Here is an 18,150-nt window from a genome sequence, read left to right on the forward strand (position 1 = left end):
GGGGGGGGGGGCGTCTGTTACCCCGCGGGATCGGGGCTCCCTCATGAAGCGCCTGCTGTGCGCCCAGGCCGGGGGGGCGGTCCGGGGGGACGGGAGCCCCCTGGTTTAGAATTATGTGTGTGTGTGGGGGGGCGGTCCGTGTCCGCAAGCACACCAGGCCTCGGGGGCTCCATGGCGGGGCTGGGCCGCGGTGACGCCCCCCTCCCTGCTTTGTCTTCCCCGGCCGGGCCGCTTCTATCGCAGACTGACAACGCGCTGTGCCCCAGGCTGAGGAACGTGAAGGTGGAGGACCTGCGCAGCCTGGCCAACTTCTTCGGGGCCCGGACCGAGACCTTCGTCCTGGCCGTCAACATTCTGGACCGCTTCCTGGCGCTCATGAAGGTACGGCCGGGCAGGGCCCGGGCTGCTGGGGCTCGGTGGGCGCAGGGGGGCCGAGTAAAAGGCGGACATCGAGGCGGAGTGACCCGTGAGGGACTGGGAGAGCAGCAGGGACGCCCGGTGGGGGCCAGTGAGGAGGCTTGTCGTCGGTGTGCAGCCTGGTGCCCTGCCCTCCTGCCCCTCTGATGCCAGCAGCAGCGGGTGGTCAGCTCTCCAAATGGCAGAGCCCGTAAACTGAGTGCCCGAGCTCAGACTGCTTGGGTCCTGGGGCTTAAGGTGCAGGACTGCTAAACCAGAATAAGACGTTCAGAGCGTGTTCAGTGCTGACTGGCTTTGTGAGCTCCCTCCCCTCATTGTACATGAAAGCACCAGAGTAAGGTCTTCTTAAATAAAAGGTTCACCGCCTGTCCGGCGATTTTAATGTGCCTGGCGCTAGAGATGCAAATGCAGTAGTTAATGAGTTCTGACCTTCAGAGAGCTTCTGTTCTAGTTGGGAGACAGGTACCTCGGTAGGTGAGTGGACCAGTTTTATAGCAGGGTGTTGGAGAGCTGGAAGGGCTGAATGTGAAGGTTCTGCCGAGTCTGTACAGAAGGACGAGGGTTCTGTGTGGGAGGGAGAGGGGTGTGCCAAGCATGGGGGGCTGAGGGCTGGCTGTGCCAAGACAGGAATGGGACTGGAGGGTTGTGTGGGAGGCACAGAGAGAAGCTCGGATTGGCAGGATGGCAGAATGATGTCAGGGAAGTTGGGACCAGGCTGGGGAAGGCTCAGCAAGAGTTAGAGGGCCTGGGAAGCCATTAGGGTTTGTGTTGGGCAGTGATGTGGTCAGATCTTTACCCTCAGAGGCCCAAAGTGGGAAGAGACAGGAGATGGCATGTAGGGAGGCCAATTAGGAGGCTGTTGTGATAATCCAGGCAAGAGGGGACAAGGGCCTGAACCAAGGTGGTGGCAGAAGGCATTCCTGTATGACCACGGAGGACGAGAGCTGACAAAGAGAAGTGCAGTGATGTCATATAGAACTTGGGTGGGTGTGTGAGTGCCCCTGGAGTGAGGGCAGCAGAGGGGCTAGGGTCAGAGCTCTTAAGCCATCAGCAAACTTGGATGCTAGTGTGAAGTACTGATCCAGTGCAAACAAGAGGGCATGTTGCTGGAGGACCTGAATTAGAGGAATGAAGGCACTAATACACGTTACTGATTGATTAATGTTGCAGCTGAACTGAAGGATGGCTCACAGCCCTTCATGAAGGCTAGCAAAGGCCACTCATAGTAGTAGCAAGGAAGGGAATTGGCAGAGAGGTTTTTTATCATATGCACACAGACTATAGAAAATATTCACGGGACGTTTGGTCATTGTGTATTACAGTACTAATGATAAGTAACTGCAAAAAGATTCCCCGTGAAAATAAATGCAGCTTACAGTAGTAGTTACTGTGTACAAAGTAGAAGAGAATCGCTGTAAAGAACTTGATAAGATTTTCCAAATAAAATCTATGCATTGTGATACTTGGAGATGTTAGTGCAGAGATGGCAAGAAGTATTTGGGAGAATATGGCTCAGGAGAAAGACATGAAAGGGGGCCAAAGATTTTAGATTATACAGAAGCCTCAGGTCTCTGTTTTGAATACTTTCTTTTTTAAAAAGAGGGAGAGAATGGTAAGTTCTGGACATGGAGAGCACCAAGAAACCAACTATATTTTAAGAGAAAGAAAAAGACATGATTGAAGTAAGTTATCCCTGAGTTAGCTGTTAGTGTGTAGTCAGACCATGAATTCATCGGAGCTGAGATTGGGATTTCTTTACAAAAAAGAGAGAGAATAATGAGAAAAAGGATGTGTGTGTCACACAGGCAATTTAAAAATTTTTAACTGACATATTTGAACAAATTGTTGAAAACAAAAGGTAATGGAAAAATAATGTTGATACTGACTATAATTATTCCAAAATTTAAACTGTTATAAATGAGTTTCCACAACAAGGAGACTAGAAGACCTGAGAAAAAGAGCCTGATGCAGCGTGTATTTTGAGTTACTTGCCAAGGGAGAAAGAAAGCAGAGGGCTGCTAAAAACAGCCCTGGCCGATTGAGGCTGGCACAGTCGGGGGCAGCAGAGGCGAGATCAGATTACAGAACGCTTGGTAAGGTAACCAGCTGAGCAGAGTCCTCTCAGGCATTCAAGGACGAAATGATAGGACTGCAAACCAAAGACCAATGGAAAAGATTTGTAAAAATCATTGTAAATGTTTTCCTGTCAAGGATAAGTGGCACAGCCACACTTGGACCCTATATCACAGTCCCTGAGGTAGTTATTAGAATAGTCAGGGGAGAGAGCACCGAGTTCAAATCCTGACTCTGCTGAATACTGTATGCCTTTGGCAAGTCACATACTTAACCTTTCTAGGCCTCAGAGTGTGTGTGTGTGTATGCTTTTTTTTTCCATTGTAAAACAAGAGTGCTAGATTGGAATGCATATAAGGTCACTTCTAGCTTTAAATATGTGGCCTTACAACACTCAGAGAATAAAGACAGGAAGAGAGAATGAGGGTGGAAAGGGGGAGAGGAGAGTTGTGCTCAAGGCAGGATAGTTTTGAAATCATTGAAGGAGTAACAGACAAATTGTCTTTGGGAAATATACCAAGGCCTTTGAGTAGGGGGGCGGGGAATTGAGGCCATCAATAACTACCGATCTATATGCCTAATCTCCCATCTATACAATGTTTTTCAGGGTGATCTTAGGAATTGGGGGCATTTTTGATTAGGGGCATTCGTTAATAGGGAGCAAGTGAACCAGCAATGGACCATCTTTACCATTTCACAATGAACTGAAAAATGTATATATAATATAAGATCCCATTGTGCTTATATTTCATTGATTTTTTAAAAAGATGAGATTCAGTAGAGGAAAATGCTTTCCTGTAGGCACTTTTTACTCCTGTGTGCCTCCCATCTATGTATTAAGGTCATTGAGGATTCTTTAGAAGATGTACAACAAAGATAACCCTGTCCAAGGAATTGCTGACCATAAACACAAGGAGTGGCGTGAAACAATGAGATACACACTTCTCAGAGGTGTTCACCACATAGTGGAGGAGATTGAATGAAAGCCCTGGTCGGGTTAGGATATGCCTGTGGTGGTGGGGATCTCTGGGGATTCCTGTTTGTGGGTGACATCATACTGTTTAAATCAAGCCAGAGAACATTGCAGAGCTTCCTGGAAGACCTGTAATTAAATACTTAAATGTGTTTGTCGTGTCCATCCACACAAGAAAGACCAGCTGGATGAAGAGTTCTCATTTACTAGATTTCAAAATGCATTTAGATGAATGTGCATTTAGATAGCACATGAGAGTGTGTGTGTGTGTGTGTGTGTGTGTGTACACACATACCTTCAGAGACAGTCCTCCAACTCAGTGGGTATCTGGGTAAAACAATAAATGGACAACAAATGGGCACTAAAGTTGAAAAGGGAAGGAGCAAGCAGACTGGTTTTCTTTCTGAAAATTTCAAAGCTCTTTTTAGTAACCTCAAGCTTCCTATGAAATAAAAAGCCGCTGTTGTCATCACTAACATGTTTGTGGTGCTGACGTGGTGTGCCACTGATGCTGAAGAAGTCAAGATTAGTACCACGTACAGAGCAGCAGAGGGGCTTCTGGTGGCTTTGACTGGGTTCTGACACAACCAGGGAGGGACTCCCGAGAAGAGCAAGGAAAGGATGTTTTCTAGGAATTATATAACAAGACAAGATGGGCAGGTCACATGGCAAAGGCATGGGGCTCTTAGGGCAGACAGCCAGAGTACTCCTCTGGTCTCAAGATGTCGGGATGTGGAGGAATGTGGGTAAGCTGTCTGCCAGACTGGGTTCAAACAGGCAGAAATGACGGAATCACAGCTCCATGGGAGTGACTGGAAAACAAACCAGGAGTTTGGCCAGAACTTTTGGTGGTTCTGACTTGAGAGAGGAAGTGAGAAGATGGCAAGTTGTCTTAAATATTTGTTTCAAAAACGGTAACCAGGGCAGCCCGGTGGTGTAGTGAATAGAGCACCGGCCCCAGAGTCAGGAGGCCCTGAGTTCAAATGTGGGCTCAGATACCTAACACTTACTAGCTGTGTGACCTTGGGCAAGTCACTTAATCCCAACTGCCCCCCCCTCCCTCCAAAAACCAAAAAAACATAGTTACCAAGGACTCTGTCTATTTCTGTGGCTGCTGAGGGCTAAGAAGAAGAGGTGTCCCAGGAATTTTTGGTTTTTTACAAATGTTTGGTTCTTACCTTGTCTTAGGTCGTATTTCCTTTGGGGTACATTGACACTGCTTGGGGTTATGGCTTCTCGTCCCACCTCCAGCGTATGCACCTCTGAAGACAGCTAACTAAGCAAATAAAAATGAGGAAGGGGCACTTGGAGCTCTGCAGCAATTGTGGTTTCAGTGTTGAAATACCTGCTTTGTTGGGACATTGTTTGTCATTGATACCAGTCTGAGTACTTCTGAAGGAATTTAAGGCTGGAAGACATGGTCTTTCTTAGTGTCAGAAATGTGTCATCCAAGCAGATTTTTTCAATTTGATCATTACTGACCATTGTTCAGAAAACTTTTGAAAGTGGGACAGCTGCTTTTTAAAAATTTTATAATTTAAACTTATTGTTGCTAAGGGTGGCCATTCCCTGGGAGGGGATTTAGAAGTATGAGCAATAGAATCATTGTAACAAGCTTCTTTTGTATCTGGAATCTTTTAACAGGTTTTCCTTTGTTTTGATACCTATTGGTTTAAGAGGTTTTTTTTGAGGGGGGGTGACAATATATAAATATTGTAAGTACAATATTGGAGTTGACTGGTAGATCTTGCATGAGAAAGGAGCCCACAGTTTTCCCAGGATGCATTTGGGGTCTCATTGTTTTTGTGCATCAAGCTGATGCCCACCTCTCGTAAGTGAGAAGGCCACGAGGTGTTCTTTCCGGTGCTAGACTTGGGTTTAGGAAGATCTCGGTTTTGTTCCAGCTCCCCTCCTTAGACAAGGCTTTACAGCTGTGGAAAAGTCACTGACCTCTGTGCCTCACAGTTCCATCCTCTGTAAAATTTACTTAGCTCCTTAATAGTAAGACTCAAATGCAGTCATGTGTATAAAATGCTTTGTAAGCCTTTAAAACATACTGTCAGTTGTTAACTCTTTTTTTAAAAAGTCTTTTGCCTTTTTGATATTCTAAAGACGTCTTTGTTATTCAGGTGAAGCCCAAACATTTGTCTTGCATTGGAGTGTGTTGTTTTCTTCTGGCTGCTAGAATCATCGAGGAGGAATGCAATATTCCATCAACCCATGATGTCATCAGAATCAGTCAGTGCAAGTGCACTGCTTCTGACATAAAGCGGATGGAAAAAATTATTTCTGAAAAGTTGCACTATGAATTAGAAGCTACTACTGCCTTAAACTTTTTGCACTTATACCACACTATCGTACTTCGTCACGCTTCAGAAAGGTGAGCACAGGCCATTGGGGCTCCCTAAACCTGCTTCCTTTTCTTCATCCGGTTCTGTTGCTTCTCCTTAAGTAGCTCTAATTCTCAAAATGATGTCTTGAAAACATTGAAGATCTTCAGCCGGGTAGTCTTTACGGGTCATTGTAAGACTTGTTTTCCTTTGATGTGTTTCATAGGAAAGAAGTATTGAGCCTTGATAAATTGGAGGCTCAGCTAAAAGCTTGCAACTGCCGACTGACTTTTTCAAAAGCAAAAGTGAGTATCTTTTATTACTGTTTCTTAGTAACAACATAATTACGAGCTTTTGACAGATATACTGAGGAAATTCCTACACACTGCTCTCCTTTGTTTACCTTCATAGCCGTCTGTGTTAGCTTTGTGCCTTCTCAATCTGGAAGTGGAAACCTTGAAATCAATCGAGTTATTGGAAATAATTCTTCTTGTTCAGAAGCATTCCAAGGTAAATTGTTCTACGTTTGGGGGAGTTGTTTTTTTTTTCAAGTCACACGTAGGAAACCAGAGCATAGGGATGAGTGCTTGTGAACAGAGCTCTTATGTTTCCTGGGCTGTTTTTGACTCTCCAGTGGCATCATGTCTGCCCCTTCTTGGGCAGGCCTTCTCTGTGTAGCCCCACGTGTTGGGGAGGCTGGAGTGGAGTCAGGGGGCCGGGTACTGTGAGGATCAGGTGAAGACACTAGGGACAGATGGAGGAGAAACTTGGGAGGGGCAGGAGTGGTCTTGATCAGCGTCCATATGTGTGTGTTTATGCTGTGTCTTCGGGGCTGTGCTTGTCTGCCCTGTTAGAACAGAGGCTTGGGAAGGCCAGGGCAGCTTCGCTGCACACATGTGTGCACATATGGCCGGGGCTCAGCCTGGGCTCCTATTGGGCGCGTCACATGTTGTGAAGGGCTCTTATTAGATGAGGGATTAAGCCTCTGGGGCTTGGCACAGAAAGCTGCCGAGGCATATTTGTGCCACAATGAGAACTGTCCCCAAACAGAGGTCCACGTCGGGGAGGAGCCGGCTGTCTCCTTCACTGGAGGGAGAGGCGGGATGAATGTTGCGGAGGTTCTGACGGGTGCTGGGGAAGAGCAGGCAGCACATGGGCTTGTAGAGACTTGGTCAGCCTGGTGGTCTTTCAGATTATTGTGGTCCTGATGTAGTGTCCATGGGAAGGGAGTGAGAAATAATAGCAGGGAAGTGTGGCTCACAGATTATATAGCACCACTGTATGCGGGCACTGTGCTAAGCGCTTTACAGCTGCTGCCGCCTCAGATCTTCCCACAGTTCTGGGGGGTAGAGCTAGGTGCTGTTACTGTCTTCACTTTACAGATGAGCAAAGTGAGGCAAGCGGGTTAAGTGACCTGCTTAGGGTCATACAGCTGGTAGTGTCTGAGGCTGGATTTGAATTCAGGCCTGCTTGACTCCAAACCCAACACCCTAAACTCAAATTCTGTGCCAGGTATTTCTAGCTGTGTGAAACTAGGCCTGCCTCGGTTTCCTCATCTGTAAAGGAGAGAATAATAGCTCTTATTTCCCAGGGTGGTTGTGAGGATCGGTGAGATAAAAGATTGTGAAGTGTTTATCGTCATACCTGGTGCTGTATAGATGTTGGCTATCACTATTGTTAAGTGAGAGACTATTTACACAGTGCTTAGCAAACCTTAGAGCACTGTATAAATGCTGTTATAATTATTTCCTAACTTTGTGTGAGAACTGAAAGTCTTCATGTTAACTGGACCAAAATATTATCAAAGGAACTTGCAAAGGATTATAATCCTTCCTTAAAAGCAAGTGGTGTTCCCTAAGGTTTGGGGAGAGATCTCCTTTCTGAGAAATCCCCTCCTGAAAGGGATCTAAGAAATGTTGCCAGATTTTAAGCTACTTCACATATTTGAAGCTAGAATGCAATTCAGTAAGCATTTGTTAAGTGCTTCCTGAGTACCAGGCACTGCTAAGCCTGGGGATATACAAAGAGGCCAAAGACAGTCCCTGCCCTCCAGGAGCTCACAGTCGAATCCCAAGCCATCACATGTGTTGATGCAAACAAGTTCATAAGATAAAAATGCTTTCAGGGGATGGTTTGGGATTTACACTGTTGAAGTGTCCTCGATAGATCTGGCAGTCCTGACACTTCCAGCGCTCATCTGGGCATTTTGATATATGGAGCCTGATTCAGACTTGTTTAAAGACTGTATGTGGTCCTTTCTCATTTTTGAAATGTGTGCAACTGTGCTTTCAGATTAATGATGCTGATTTCTCTTACTGGAGGGAGCTGGTTTCAAAATGCCTCGCTGAGTACTCTTCTCCCGAGTGCTGCAAACCTGACCACAGGAAGCTCGTGTGGATCGTGTCCCGACGCACGGCTCAGAGCCTTCACAACAGTTATTACAGCGTCCCCGAGCTGCCCACCATTCCGGAGGGGGGCTGCTTTGAGGAGAGTCAGAGGTGAGCCAGCTGCCTTGGGAAGAAGAACGCCTTCTAAACTTCGTGCTAGTTTGCCATGATGATGGCTGAGCAGTGGGGCGGCGGAGGGGCCTTCCAGAGCCTCGAGTCTGATTTATTCGTTTGACAGACTAGGAAACAGACTCAGCTGTGAGGTGACTCATTGAGGTTACCCAGCTGTGTGTGTGATCCAGTCGTGTGAATGGTTTTCCCTAGGAGAGCTGACAGGAAAGAAAATGTACACTTTTCCTTTTGTCTCTCCTGCAAGTTACATCACCACACACCCCTGTAAGCATTTTTTAGAAAACAACATTTTTGAGGGAGACTTAGAGAGGAAAGCAGGCATTTGTGCAGGATGCACACTAGGATGACCTCCCATTCGTCTCTTGGTCTTTCTAGCTTCCTGTTTCCCCCAGAATTTTTGATAGAATTACATTGTTGAGTTTTTGGAGAAATATTAGACCCAGATGATTGTCAGTCAAACATAGTAGAATTTATTCCGTTTTGGATGTGCTGGTTAGCTTTAGCTTAACTATGTAATAACTTGGGTTTATGCTTTTTAAAATGTAAAATTCTGGCCGATTACTCAGACAGCTACTATATTTGTTGTAAAGACCCTCATCAGGAAAGAGAAATAAAAATTCATATCTGCTTCAGAACCTTGGGACTCTGCCTGGTTGAAGATATCCTTACTGTATAGGATTTCTCTTCATCAGCAGAACCAAAAAAAAAAAGTGGCCATTTTTCTTTAATGGCCAATTTCTTCAAAAATTAAAATTCTTTAATCTTCCATAGTGATACTGTAGAGATTTTATCCATAGCTAACAGAAAATTAGAAATATCCATGAAGAGTTTAAAAAAGTGATTGAATGTTAAGCTCCCTCACGTGGCATGGTGCAGCTCTGAAGTACAGTCTTAAAGGATGACCATAAATCCAGTTTATTTTCCTTTGCGGACCATGATTTATTTTACATATTTGAGTCATTGCTTGCTATTTATGTGTAAAATGAGGGGGTTGATCTGCAGTGGGCTCTAAGGTCCCTTTGAGTTACCAACATTTTATGAGACTGAAAATTCATTTCAGGGATGATGTATTTCTTATCTTACAGTTGAGTATTTTAAAAGATATAATTACATCATGTCAGAAAACTGTTTGCCTTGATTGTAATGAATAATCCGGATGCCAGACAATATACTGTTTGTTTGGAGTACTAGCTTTAAAAACCTAGCAGTCTTGAGTCTAAAGCCTGCCTTGGTTACCTCCGGGCTCTGGGACCCTGTGCAAATAACTTGACCTCTCTCAGCCTCAGTTCTCATCTGTATAATGGAGATAAGAACAGTGCCTACCACTCAGGGTGGTTGTGAGGATCGAAGGAGAAAATATCCGCAGTCTCTGGAGTGCTCTGCAAACTTTAAAGTGCTCTGTGAATGTGTTGGGTTTTCTGATTGGAGGGAGTGGATGTTGGCAGAGTCCTTGGTACTCAGGAGTGACAGCGTGTTCACAGTGAATGAGTTGGGCACACATACCTCTCTTTGAAGTAAAGAGGAACTGAGAGGTTCTCATTGGAGTTCAGAGGAGTTTGCATTGGGAGGTCTTTGGAGGTTTAAAGCACAAACCAGGTGCCTCATTCTTTCACCTTGCCATTGCAAGGTTACATTTACAGTGGTTACATGCAGTTTTCAAGTAAATAAGATGGTTCTTTTTGCCCTTTTCAGTGAGGACTCTTGTGAAGATATGAGCTGTGGAGAAGAAAGTCTGAGCAGCTCCCCTCCCAGCGACCGAGAATGCACCTTCTTCTTTGACTTCACGGTGGCCCGAGCCCTGTGCTTCCAGTCTTAGAGACCTCGTGCCAAGCACACGTTCGGAGTCCGCCTGCGGGTTTCTGAGCAATAAGTAGGGGACATTCTTCCCCTCCCTTTATCTTTCAGGAAGGAGTCGCATGGGCTGGATCCGCCTACTTTCTGTTTATTATTCAGATCAGATCTGGCCTATTTTCATATTTAATTCTAAGCCATTAAATGGGTTTATGCTTCTTAGACAAGTAGTGACATCACTTAGGGTGGCACTTTTTTTTTCTTCTGAATAGTCATGCTTTTTTAGCTGGGGGAGGGGGAGGGGTTAGGAGAGGAACAATTAAAACCTTGGATTTACTGCTTTTCAGAGGGTTTTTTTTAGATACAGTCTGAATATATATGGGTCTTCTACAACTTGACATAAAGTCTTCAGGTCATTTACACCTATTTGGGAGTGTGCCTATGCTCTCTTGGCAGGGACAGTGGATAGCCCTTTTAACAGTTTCACAAATGTGTCTTCGTGATGGAGGACGCATTCAAACATGTCGATATGCTTTTTAAAAATTGAATGTAATATCCAATACAGACCCAGCAAAACTTAAAAATGTGCATTTTAACATTTAGTGTCTTAGTTGAAGTTGACATACTAGCTACAGGAATGATTGGCAAGCTAAGCTTGGCAAGTATTTGCATTCTTTTTAAGTCTTAAGTGTTTTAGCCCTTTAGTTTATTTTAGCGTTTAATAAAATCCATAATCAAAACTAGTTTTGCATGTATATGTATGAAAGCTTTTAGTGCTGGACAAGGTTATTAACGTAGACCTGGGTAATGTGGATGTGACGGCAAACACCTGATATTGTTGCATTGCAGTGATCACATGTTGGTGTGATTACATTGTACGCTGTGAGAATACAGGAAGTCGATACAATGTGATTCACATTTCAAGAATAACGGTATTAGACTGGGGCGGGGGGCAAGGCTGAAATATGAAGTAAAAAGCTGTCTGTGGTAGTGTGTGTTAGTAAATGCCTGTGCTGTGGTGCAGATGGAAGAATGGTGATGTGCGAACTGATGAGGCTTTGTACACTCAAGGTTTGGTACAAAGACATGGATTTTTAAAAGTTTACAAAATGTACATAAAAATGTAAATCTTCAAAAAATGTACATAAAAAGTACTGTATTTTTTTACATTGTGTAACTGTAGACATTGCATGTAGATATAATTTATTGTGTATTCTGTATCATAGAGACTGTACATTGATGACTCGCTTTGTTTCTTTTCTACCTAAGTCATCATCTGATAGGTGGTTTTCCAAAGTAGCTAGAGGTGATCTGACGGATTGCCACTCCGAATAAAGGAAAAGTTAATGAAGCATAACAGATGGTGTTTGTCTCATTTGTGAAGCTCCTTACCAAACAAGGATCCATTGCTGCCTGCCCCCTACCCCAGCTTTAAAAAGCTTATTGTGAAACTCAAGAATTAGGCTGTTCAGAATTTCCGGACTAGAATTTGCACTGTTAACTTCCTTTGCAGTCTGACTCCCATTTGTCTTTGCGGGCTGATGGCATATTTTACCTTTTTGCTTATTTATTGTTTTATTAGCCCCCGTACATGTTGTCTCCTACCTCCATGCCTTTGCATATGCTGTTCCTCAGGCTTGGAATACTTAGGGGTGCCACAGCACACAGAGTGCTGAGAGAGTTAGGAAGACCCAAGTTCAAATAAAGCCTTGGACACCAGCTCTTTCATCCCATCTCTTTTCATCACAAATCACTTAACCAGTTTCCTCAACTCTAAAGTGGGAATGGTAGTACCACCCACCGCCTTAGGAGATCCACAGAAGGTGGATAAAGCAAGGACTTCCACGAGATCGGCTCTGGAAAGTTAAATTCTCTCAGATCAGTTGTTTCCCTGATCTGAGAAGGCGGTGGAGAAGGGTGACATTTTTTTAAAGAAATGAGGTTGGTGGATGGATTCATGACCCGTAACTCCCTATGACCAGTCTACTTTGGTGGCTGTGCTGGATGGAGCCAGCTCTAACCGGCGATTCACATTTTCAGGGTGAGTGCTTATGCCTCAGAAATCAGCAATGGCTAAAACTCGTGACTTGTTTTATTGTCCGGTTGATTGTCTAGACTGACACACTGTACATGTATGGGTTTTTTTTCTTTTTCCCAGAGAGCCCACTTGTTAAACATTGATCAGCACACCCCTGTGTTGCTCAGTAATAGCTTGAGCTCCCCAGGAGTGTAGCAGAAGGCTTGGGGAATTAAGTCACCAGACTGGAAACCTGGTGACTGACTGCAGGCTGATGAAGGTGATTGTGGGCATTTATATAGCTCTTGAAGGTCTGTAAAATTTTACATCCATTGTCTTATTTGAACCTCACCCTAACATAAATGTCATCTGGTGTTTTTTTCTATGGACCTTTCTAGTCAGATCCCCATACAGGCCTGGGAAGATTAACCTGGCTACTGGTATGTTTGTTCAGTTTTAGCTGTGTCTCGATTCGCTGTGACCCCATGTGGAGTTTTCTTGGCAAATACAATGGAGTGGTTTGCCATTCCCCGCCCTCACCAGGAAGTTCTTTATATTGGAGAAATCATAAGTCAACTTTTTATCCCTGTGACTGGGAGTTCCTCTTTCAGTACTGTTAAGTTAGAATTAATGTTATCTTAGTGGTGGGAGGTCCCTAGAAAATTTGGGGGAATTTACCACTGAGAAGTAGGATGTGGTAGCAATGGGACTTTATTTTATACAGGCTGGGTTATAGTTTACCTTTGAGGAGACGGGTCGTTTCTTTGTATCAGCCATTGTATTCTTTCCTTTATCACCAGCATAATTTTTATTGCATTTTATGTCCCATGAATTTCTGACTGCACTCTGACCTGAGTCTGAATCACTGGACTGGCCTGAGTTCTGGCCCAGGGTATCTGGTGTATGGATGTAGGCAAGCCTTCAGAGGTGTTCCCTTTGGGAGGGGTGCAGAATGCTCAAGGGGAGCAGGAATCAAGGTTGCCCACACCCATTGACCAGGAAGTTTCATCCACAGAGAAGACAAGCTTGAAAATGAGGGTATTGGTTACTTATTACTTAACTAGGAGTGTCTTCGTTCTTTATTCTGAAGAGTTCGGCATCTGCCCTGACAATCCCCAGCTGGAGACAAGTGAGATCTCAGCCAAATCTCTCAGTGAAATAAAACTACTCTGTAAGTAAGGAAAACAGCAATGCTTCCACGTTATTTTTCCCCCTGAAGCTAAGTGTTTCTGCCTTTTTCAAGAGTCCTAGTGAAAAAAAAAAGTCTTTGACCTTTAAAATAAAAAATCATGGCTGCCTTTCCCTTGATGAGGAGACAAGCTGAGGATTTCATTTGAGTCAGAGGGTGGAGGGGGAAGGGGACAAGCATTTACTGTGCTGAGAGCTTTACAACCCGGGCAGGAAGGTGCTATTTGTTTCACTTTACAGATGAGGACTACTGAAAAGAGGTTCCATGTCAGAAAAAAACTTCCTAACCATTAGAGGAGTCTGAAAGGGAGCTGGGCTCCCTGGAGAGGTGAGGGGTTCCCCCTCCTTGGAAGCCTTCAAGCTGAGGCAGGATGACTACTCTTTGGATATCTTATAACGGGAATTCCTTTTGTATATTGGGTGAATAGGTGGCAACCTTTGCTAACTCTTACATTCCGTGATTCTGTGAGGGCTTTAACTTATTTCATAGCATGCTGCCTCACTGAGTAATTTATGTATACTCACATCTCCTATTTCCACTTTCCTGGTTTAATTTAGGTGGACAGGCCAATGAAGGTACCATCCTTAGAGCATGCTTAGTTGTGACCTTTTTATTATACAGAGTATGTCCAATATCCCTTTTGTAAAAGCTAATTGATGTCAACAGGTTGATTGATACTGGGAAGAAAGCACACTGGATGGAGCTCTTAAATAATGTTAGAATCCCCAGTCTTTCAGGATTGCCCCATGATGCCTAAATGGAGAAATACTTAACTGAAAATCTAGCCCACCAGTGGGAGTGGGAGTTAGGCAAGTGGTTCATGCAGCCATGTAGCCCTTTCCAATTCTGCATTTTATTTCTATTTGCATGACTAAACTCACTTGGTCAATAATAACCATACAACAAAAATTGCCATTTGCCTGTTCTTTTAAATGTCATCATAACCAAAAGGCAAATTCAGGAATGAGGAAATGGGTCTGAATGACCTCTCAAGCAAGTCTGACTTTTTCTTGTGAAAACATTCCTACCAGGTTGGGGGTGGGGAGGGAGAATGGTCAAGAAGGCATGAGTAGAGTTTAGCCCCTGAAGACTGAGTCTAGTCTTAAAGCAAGTGCTTGGAGTATTACTGTTCCTAAGTACCTAATCCTTTTCCCTCTTTGGCATTTTACACCTTTGCACTTGACCCCTTCCTACATTTTGGTTTTCTTGTGCTTTCGTCCCCACCTAGGCATTCCATAATCCAGTCCCTCGGGCCTCATTGCTTATTCCTCACTCATGATATTCCATCTTTTATTTTTTTTTAATAACAGAAGTATTTTATTTTTAACATTTCATCATTTGACATCATGCCTTTCCACTAGGTAGCTTCCCTGGCCTCCTTCAAGACTCAGCTCAGATCCCACCTTCTTCAGAAGGATTTTCCTTTGCCCTCCCACCATCAATGCCTTCTGTCTGAGGTGACCAAGAATGTAAGCTCCCTGAAGGGCAAGAACCAGTTTTGCTCTACTTTGTGCTTAGCATAGTCTCCCACATAATACATTCCTAATAAATGCTTGTTGACTAATGAGCTAGCAAAAGTCAAGCCGAGTGTCTGCCAGGCTCATCCTAAATGTCTTCTTTGTTAACTCCTGTGTCTGTGGTAGAGATTAGAGTCCATCCAAGACAACTGTCTGACTTAAGGTTAGAAATTCCCAGGCTCTTCTCAGCTTCACCTGCAAATGAATCTGGATCAGAAGCAAAGGTGAGTCAAGAAGACAAGGCCATTGTTCTCTGTCTACACTTGAAATGCATCTTTTGCCTTTTCATTTTTCAGTTTTTCTGTTGCCCCACCTAGTTTGGGTGCTATATTTTGATCATTGGAAAACCTTGTCATTTTCTTACTTTTAATTTTTCATACTTGTTTTTAAAACATCACAATATCCTCTAATATACCAATGGTTCTATGCTCTCATTGATGAGCTATATCCTCCAGTGATGCAGCTCAAAAGCTATCTCCTTTATGTGACTGTTGTCCATATTCTTCCATAAATTCACTTTTGGGAGGAGAGGACACGATGTCCTTTGAGGTCTTGGTATAACTTTATATAGATACACTATAGTTTATAGTGTAACTATTCTTCAGTCCTCGGGCAGATAGGTTGTTTCTGATTTGTTGATCTTACAAATAAAACAGCTATGAATATTTTTGTATAGGTAGGCCCTCTTTTTCTTTTTTAATGATATTTTTAGATAAAATCCTAGCAGTGGGATCACTGGGTCAAAGATAAGACCAAATTTATGATTCTTATTGTGGATTGCCAAGTTGTCCTGAAAAACATTTGCATGTCTCCAGTTTCAATGATGACAAATTGTTAGAATGTCTCTTTCCTCACAGACCTGCAGAGATTGAATATTATCTTTTTGGGGTATTTTTGCCATTTCGGTGAGTGTAAGATAATATAATTGATTTGCATTTCTCTATCAGGGAAATTTAAGCATCTTTTCTTCTAGCAGCACTTGAAGTCAATTTGAGAGAGTTTAAGGTGAAATTGAGGGAGAAATATATATACTACAGAAATATTTAGAGAGAGGCATTCATTTTAGTCTGGGAGCAGCTTTAAGGAATGTGACTTCCTTGAAACGAAGAGAGTAGGCAGGGGCAGCTAGGTGGCACCCTGAATAGAGCACTGGCCCTGGAGTCAGAAGGATCTGAGTTCAAATCCAGCCTCAGACACATAACACTTAATAGCCATGTGAGCTTGGGCAAGTCACTTAACCCCAATTGCCCCACTTTCCCCCCTCCAAAAAAAAAAAAAGAGAAGAGAGTAGGCCACTATTTACAAGAGCATTGAGCTGTTTGCTCAAGGATCTCAGATGAGCCACATGCCTTATCCCAACACTGTGCTCAGGAGGAATCTTTGGTACAGTATGAAAAGAGGATGGACTTTGAGATCCTATAGTGCTGGAGGGTTGAGTAGTCTTGGTCCCATGTTCCCTACATGTGTGCTTCACTATCATTATATCCTAAGTTTATGCCCACAGACGCTGTATATAGTAGTAGAAGTGATATTCTCCTCCCCATGCCTAGGTTAATGGGGGGAACATTTCGAAGCTACTGTTACTAACAACTACTTGTATCATATTGTTAATGGAAAGCACACTAGTGGGGGCTCAAGAGTTAGATTGTGTTAGAACTGCCAATCCACAGAGTAATCTAGAAAGTGGAAGTAGTAGTTGCTTTCTAGATACCCAGCCTGAAAGTAATAACCATGAAAAAGTGTTAGAGAACGGCATTTTAGAGAGGGAGCAGACCTTGGAGATGATCTGGTCTGATCTTTTGCACCCCATTTTATAGATGATGACACTGAAGCTCAAAGAACAATTTTCTAAACTCGCATGGTCAGGGGCATAACTAAGGTTCAAAGTTAACTTTTTTTTTTTTGCTTTTTGGAAAGCATTGGGATTAAGTGACTTGCCCCAAGGTCACATGGCTAGTTTTTTTGTGTTAAGTGTTTGAGGCTGGATTTGAACTCAGGTCCTCCTGACTCCAGGGCCGGTGCTCTATTCACCAAAGTTAACTTTCTTTTCCGTTTTTTACTCCACTGAAACTGTTCTCACCAAGATCATCAGTGATCTCATTATCAAATTCTCATTATTCTTTAGGTCTTTGTAGCATTGATACTATTAACCAACCACCCTTCCCCTACCTTTTTGCAGATGACTCCTAAATTTATGTCTCCATCCCTACTTCACCACTGTCACATTTCCAAATGCTTGTAGGACACCTGAATATCTTGCTGACAAACATTACATAAACACATTTATCAAGCACCTACTATGTGCCAAATATTGTGCAAACCACTAGAAACACCAAGGAAGGTGAAAACAGCTCCTGTCCCCAAGGAACTTACAATGTAATGATGGTATATATCAAGCTCAACATGTCCAAAGTTGAACTCATCTTCCTCCCAAAACTGGGTTCTGTTCCTATCTTTCCTATATGTATTGATGCTTATTTCATTGTCCTAGTCTCCAAGATTCAAAACTCTACCTTGAATCATTCTACCTCCATAGTATCTCCCACATTGACCCTCTCTTTTGCATTGCTACTGCCACTGGGCTAATTTAGGTTTTCATTCTTCTCACCTGGATTATTTAAATGGAATACTAAGTTCCAGCCTCTTCCCTCTCTAATACATCCTTTACACTATTGCTGTGGTAACCTTCTAAATGTACAATTTTAACCACATCACTCTTATATTCACAGATCATCTACTGAATAAAATTCAGACTCATTAGCTTAGCATTCAAGATTCTTCCCAGTGTGGTTTGGGATTTCTTTCTCTAACTACATAGTTTAGCTCCTTTCACACTGTTAATCTGTCCTCTATCAATTCTGTGTCTTTAGGTGTACCCTGCCCCCCAGTTCTGTAATGGGTTCTTATCACAGTTCCTCCTATTGAAATCCTTCTCTTCCTTCAAGAGTCAGCTCCCAAGCTCAGGTATTACCTCCTCTTAAGTTAAAGTTAAATTACTTAAATAATAAAATTAGTTAAATAAAGTTAAGTTAAATTACCTCTGAAGTCTTCCTTCATTCTATTACCTAGAAATGATTCTACCTTCCTTAAATTTCTCATACATTCTATCTCTCATGCAAACCTATTTTCTAATCTGTAGTATAGTTATTTATGCACACGTTTCCCTTCTCTTTGAAAATGGGATTGTTTACTGCCACCACTCTGGTATAGGATATGCCTTGATTATTGCAATAGCCTGCTGGTGGGTCTGCCTGTCTCAAGTTTCTCCCTGCTCCAATCTGTCCTTGATTCAGCCACTAAAGTGTTTTTTCTAAAATGCAGGTC

The 18,150-nt window shown here is 43.3% G+C and overlaps 1 protein-coding gene across 1 annotated transcript in view; it reads left to right on the forward strand.

Moving 5' to 3' along the window:
* The window catches only part of CCNG2 (cyclin G2), a 12,137-nt gene extending 677 nt beyond the window's left edge, over window positions 1-11,460 (forward strand). The window contains exons 3-9 of the mRNA XM_069092644.1: window positions 10-56; window positions 239-381; window positions 5,593-5,843; window positions 6,020-6,098; window positions 6,205-6,303; window positions 8,086-8,291; window positions 10,005-11,460. Coding sequence (XP_068948745.1) covers window positions 10-56; window positions 239-381; window positions 5,593-5,843; window positions 6,020-6,098; window positions 6,205-6,303; window positions 8,086-8,291; window positions 10,005-10,128 — 949 coding nt within the window. The 3' untranslated portion in view covers window positions 10,129-11,460. The remainder of the gene's footprint in view (window positions 1-9; window positions 57-238; window positions 382-5,592; window positions 5,844-6,019; window positions 6,099-6,204; window positions 6,304-8,085; window positions 8,292-10,004) is intronic.
* The last annotated feature ends 6,690 nt before the right edge of the window (window positions 11,461-18,150 follow it).

The sequence above is a fragment of the Petaurus breviceps genome, unplaced genomic scaffold, assembly GCF_028583685.1.
Source record: "Petaurus breviceps papuanus isolate PSGF00001 unplaced genomic scaffold, PetGlider_PUasm1.0 126, whole genome shotgun sequence".
Taxonomy (NCBI): domain Eukaryota; kingdom Metazoa; phylum Chordata; class Mammalia; order Diprotodontia; family Petauridae; genus Petaurus; species Petaurus breviceps.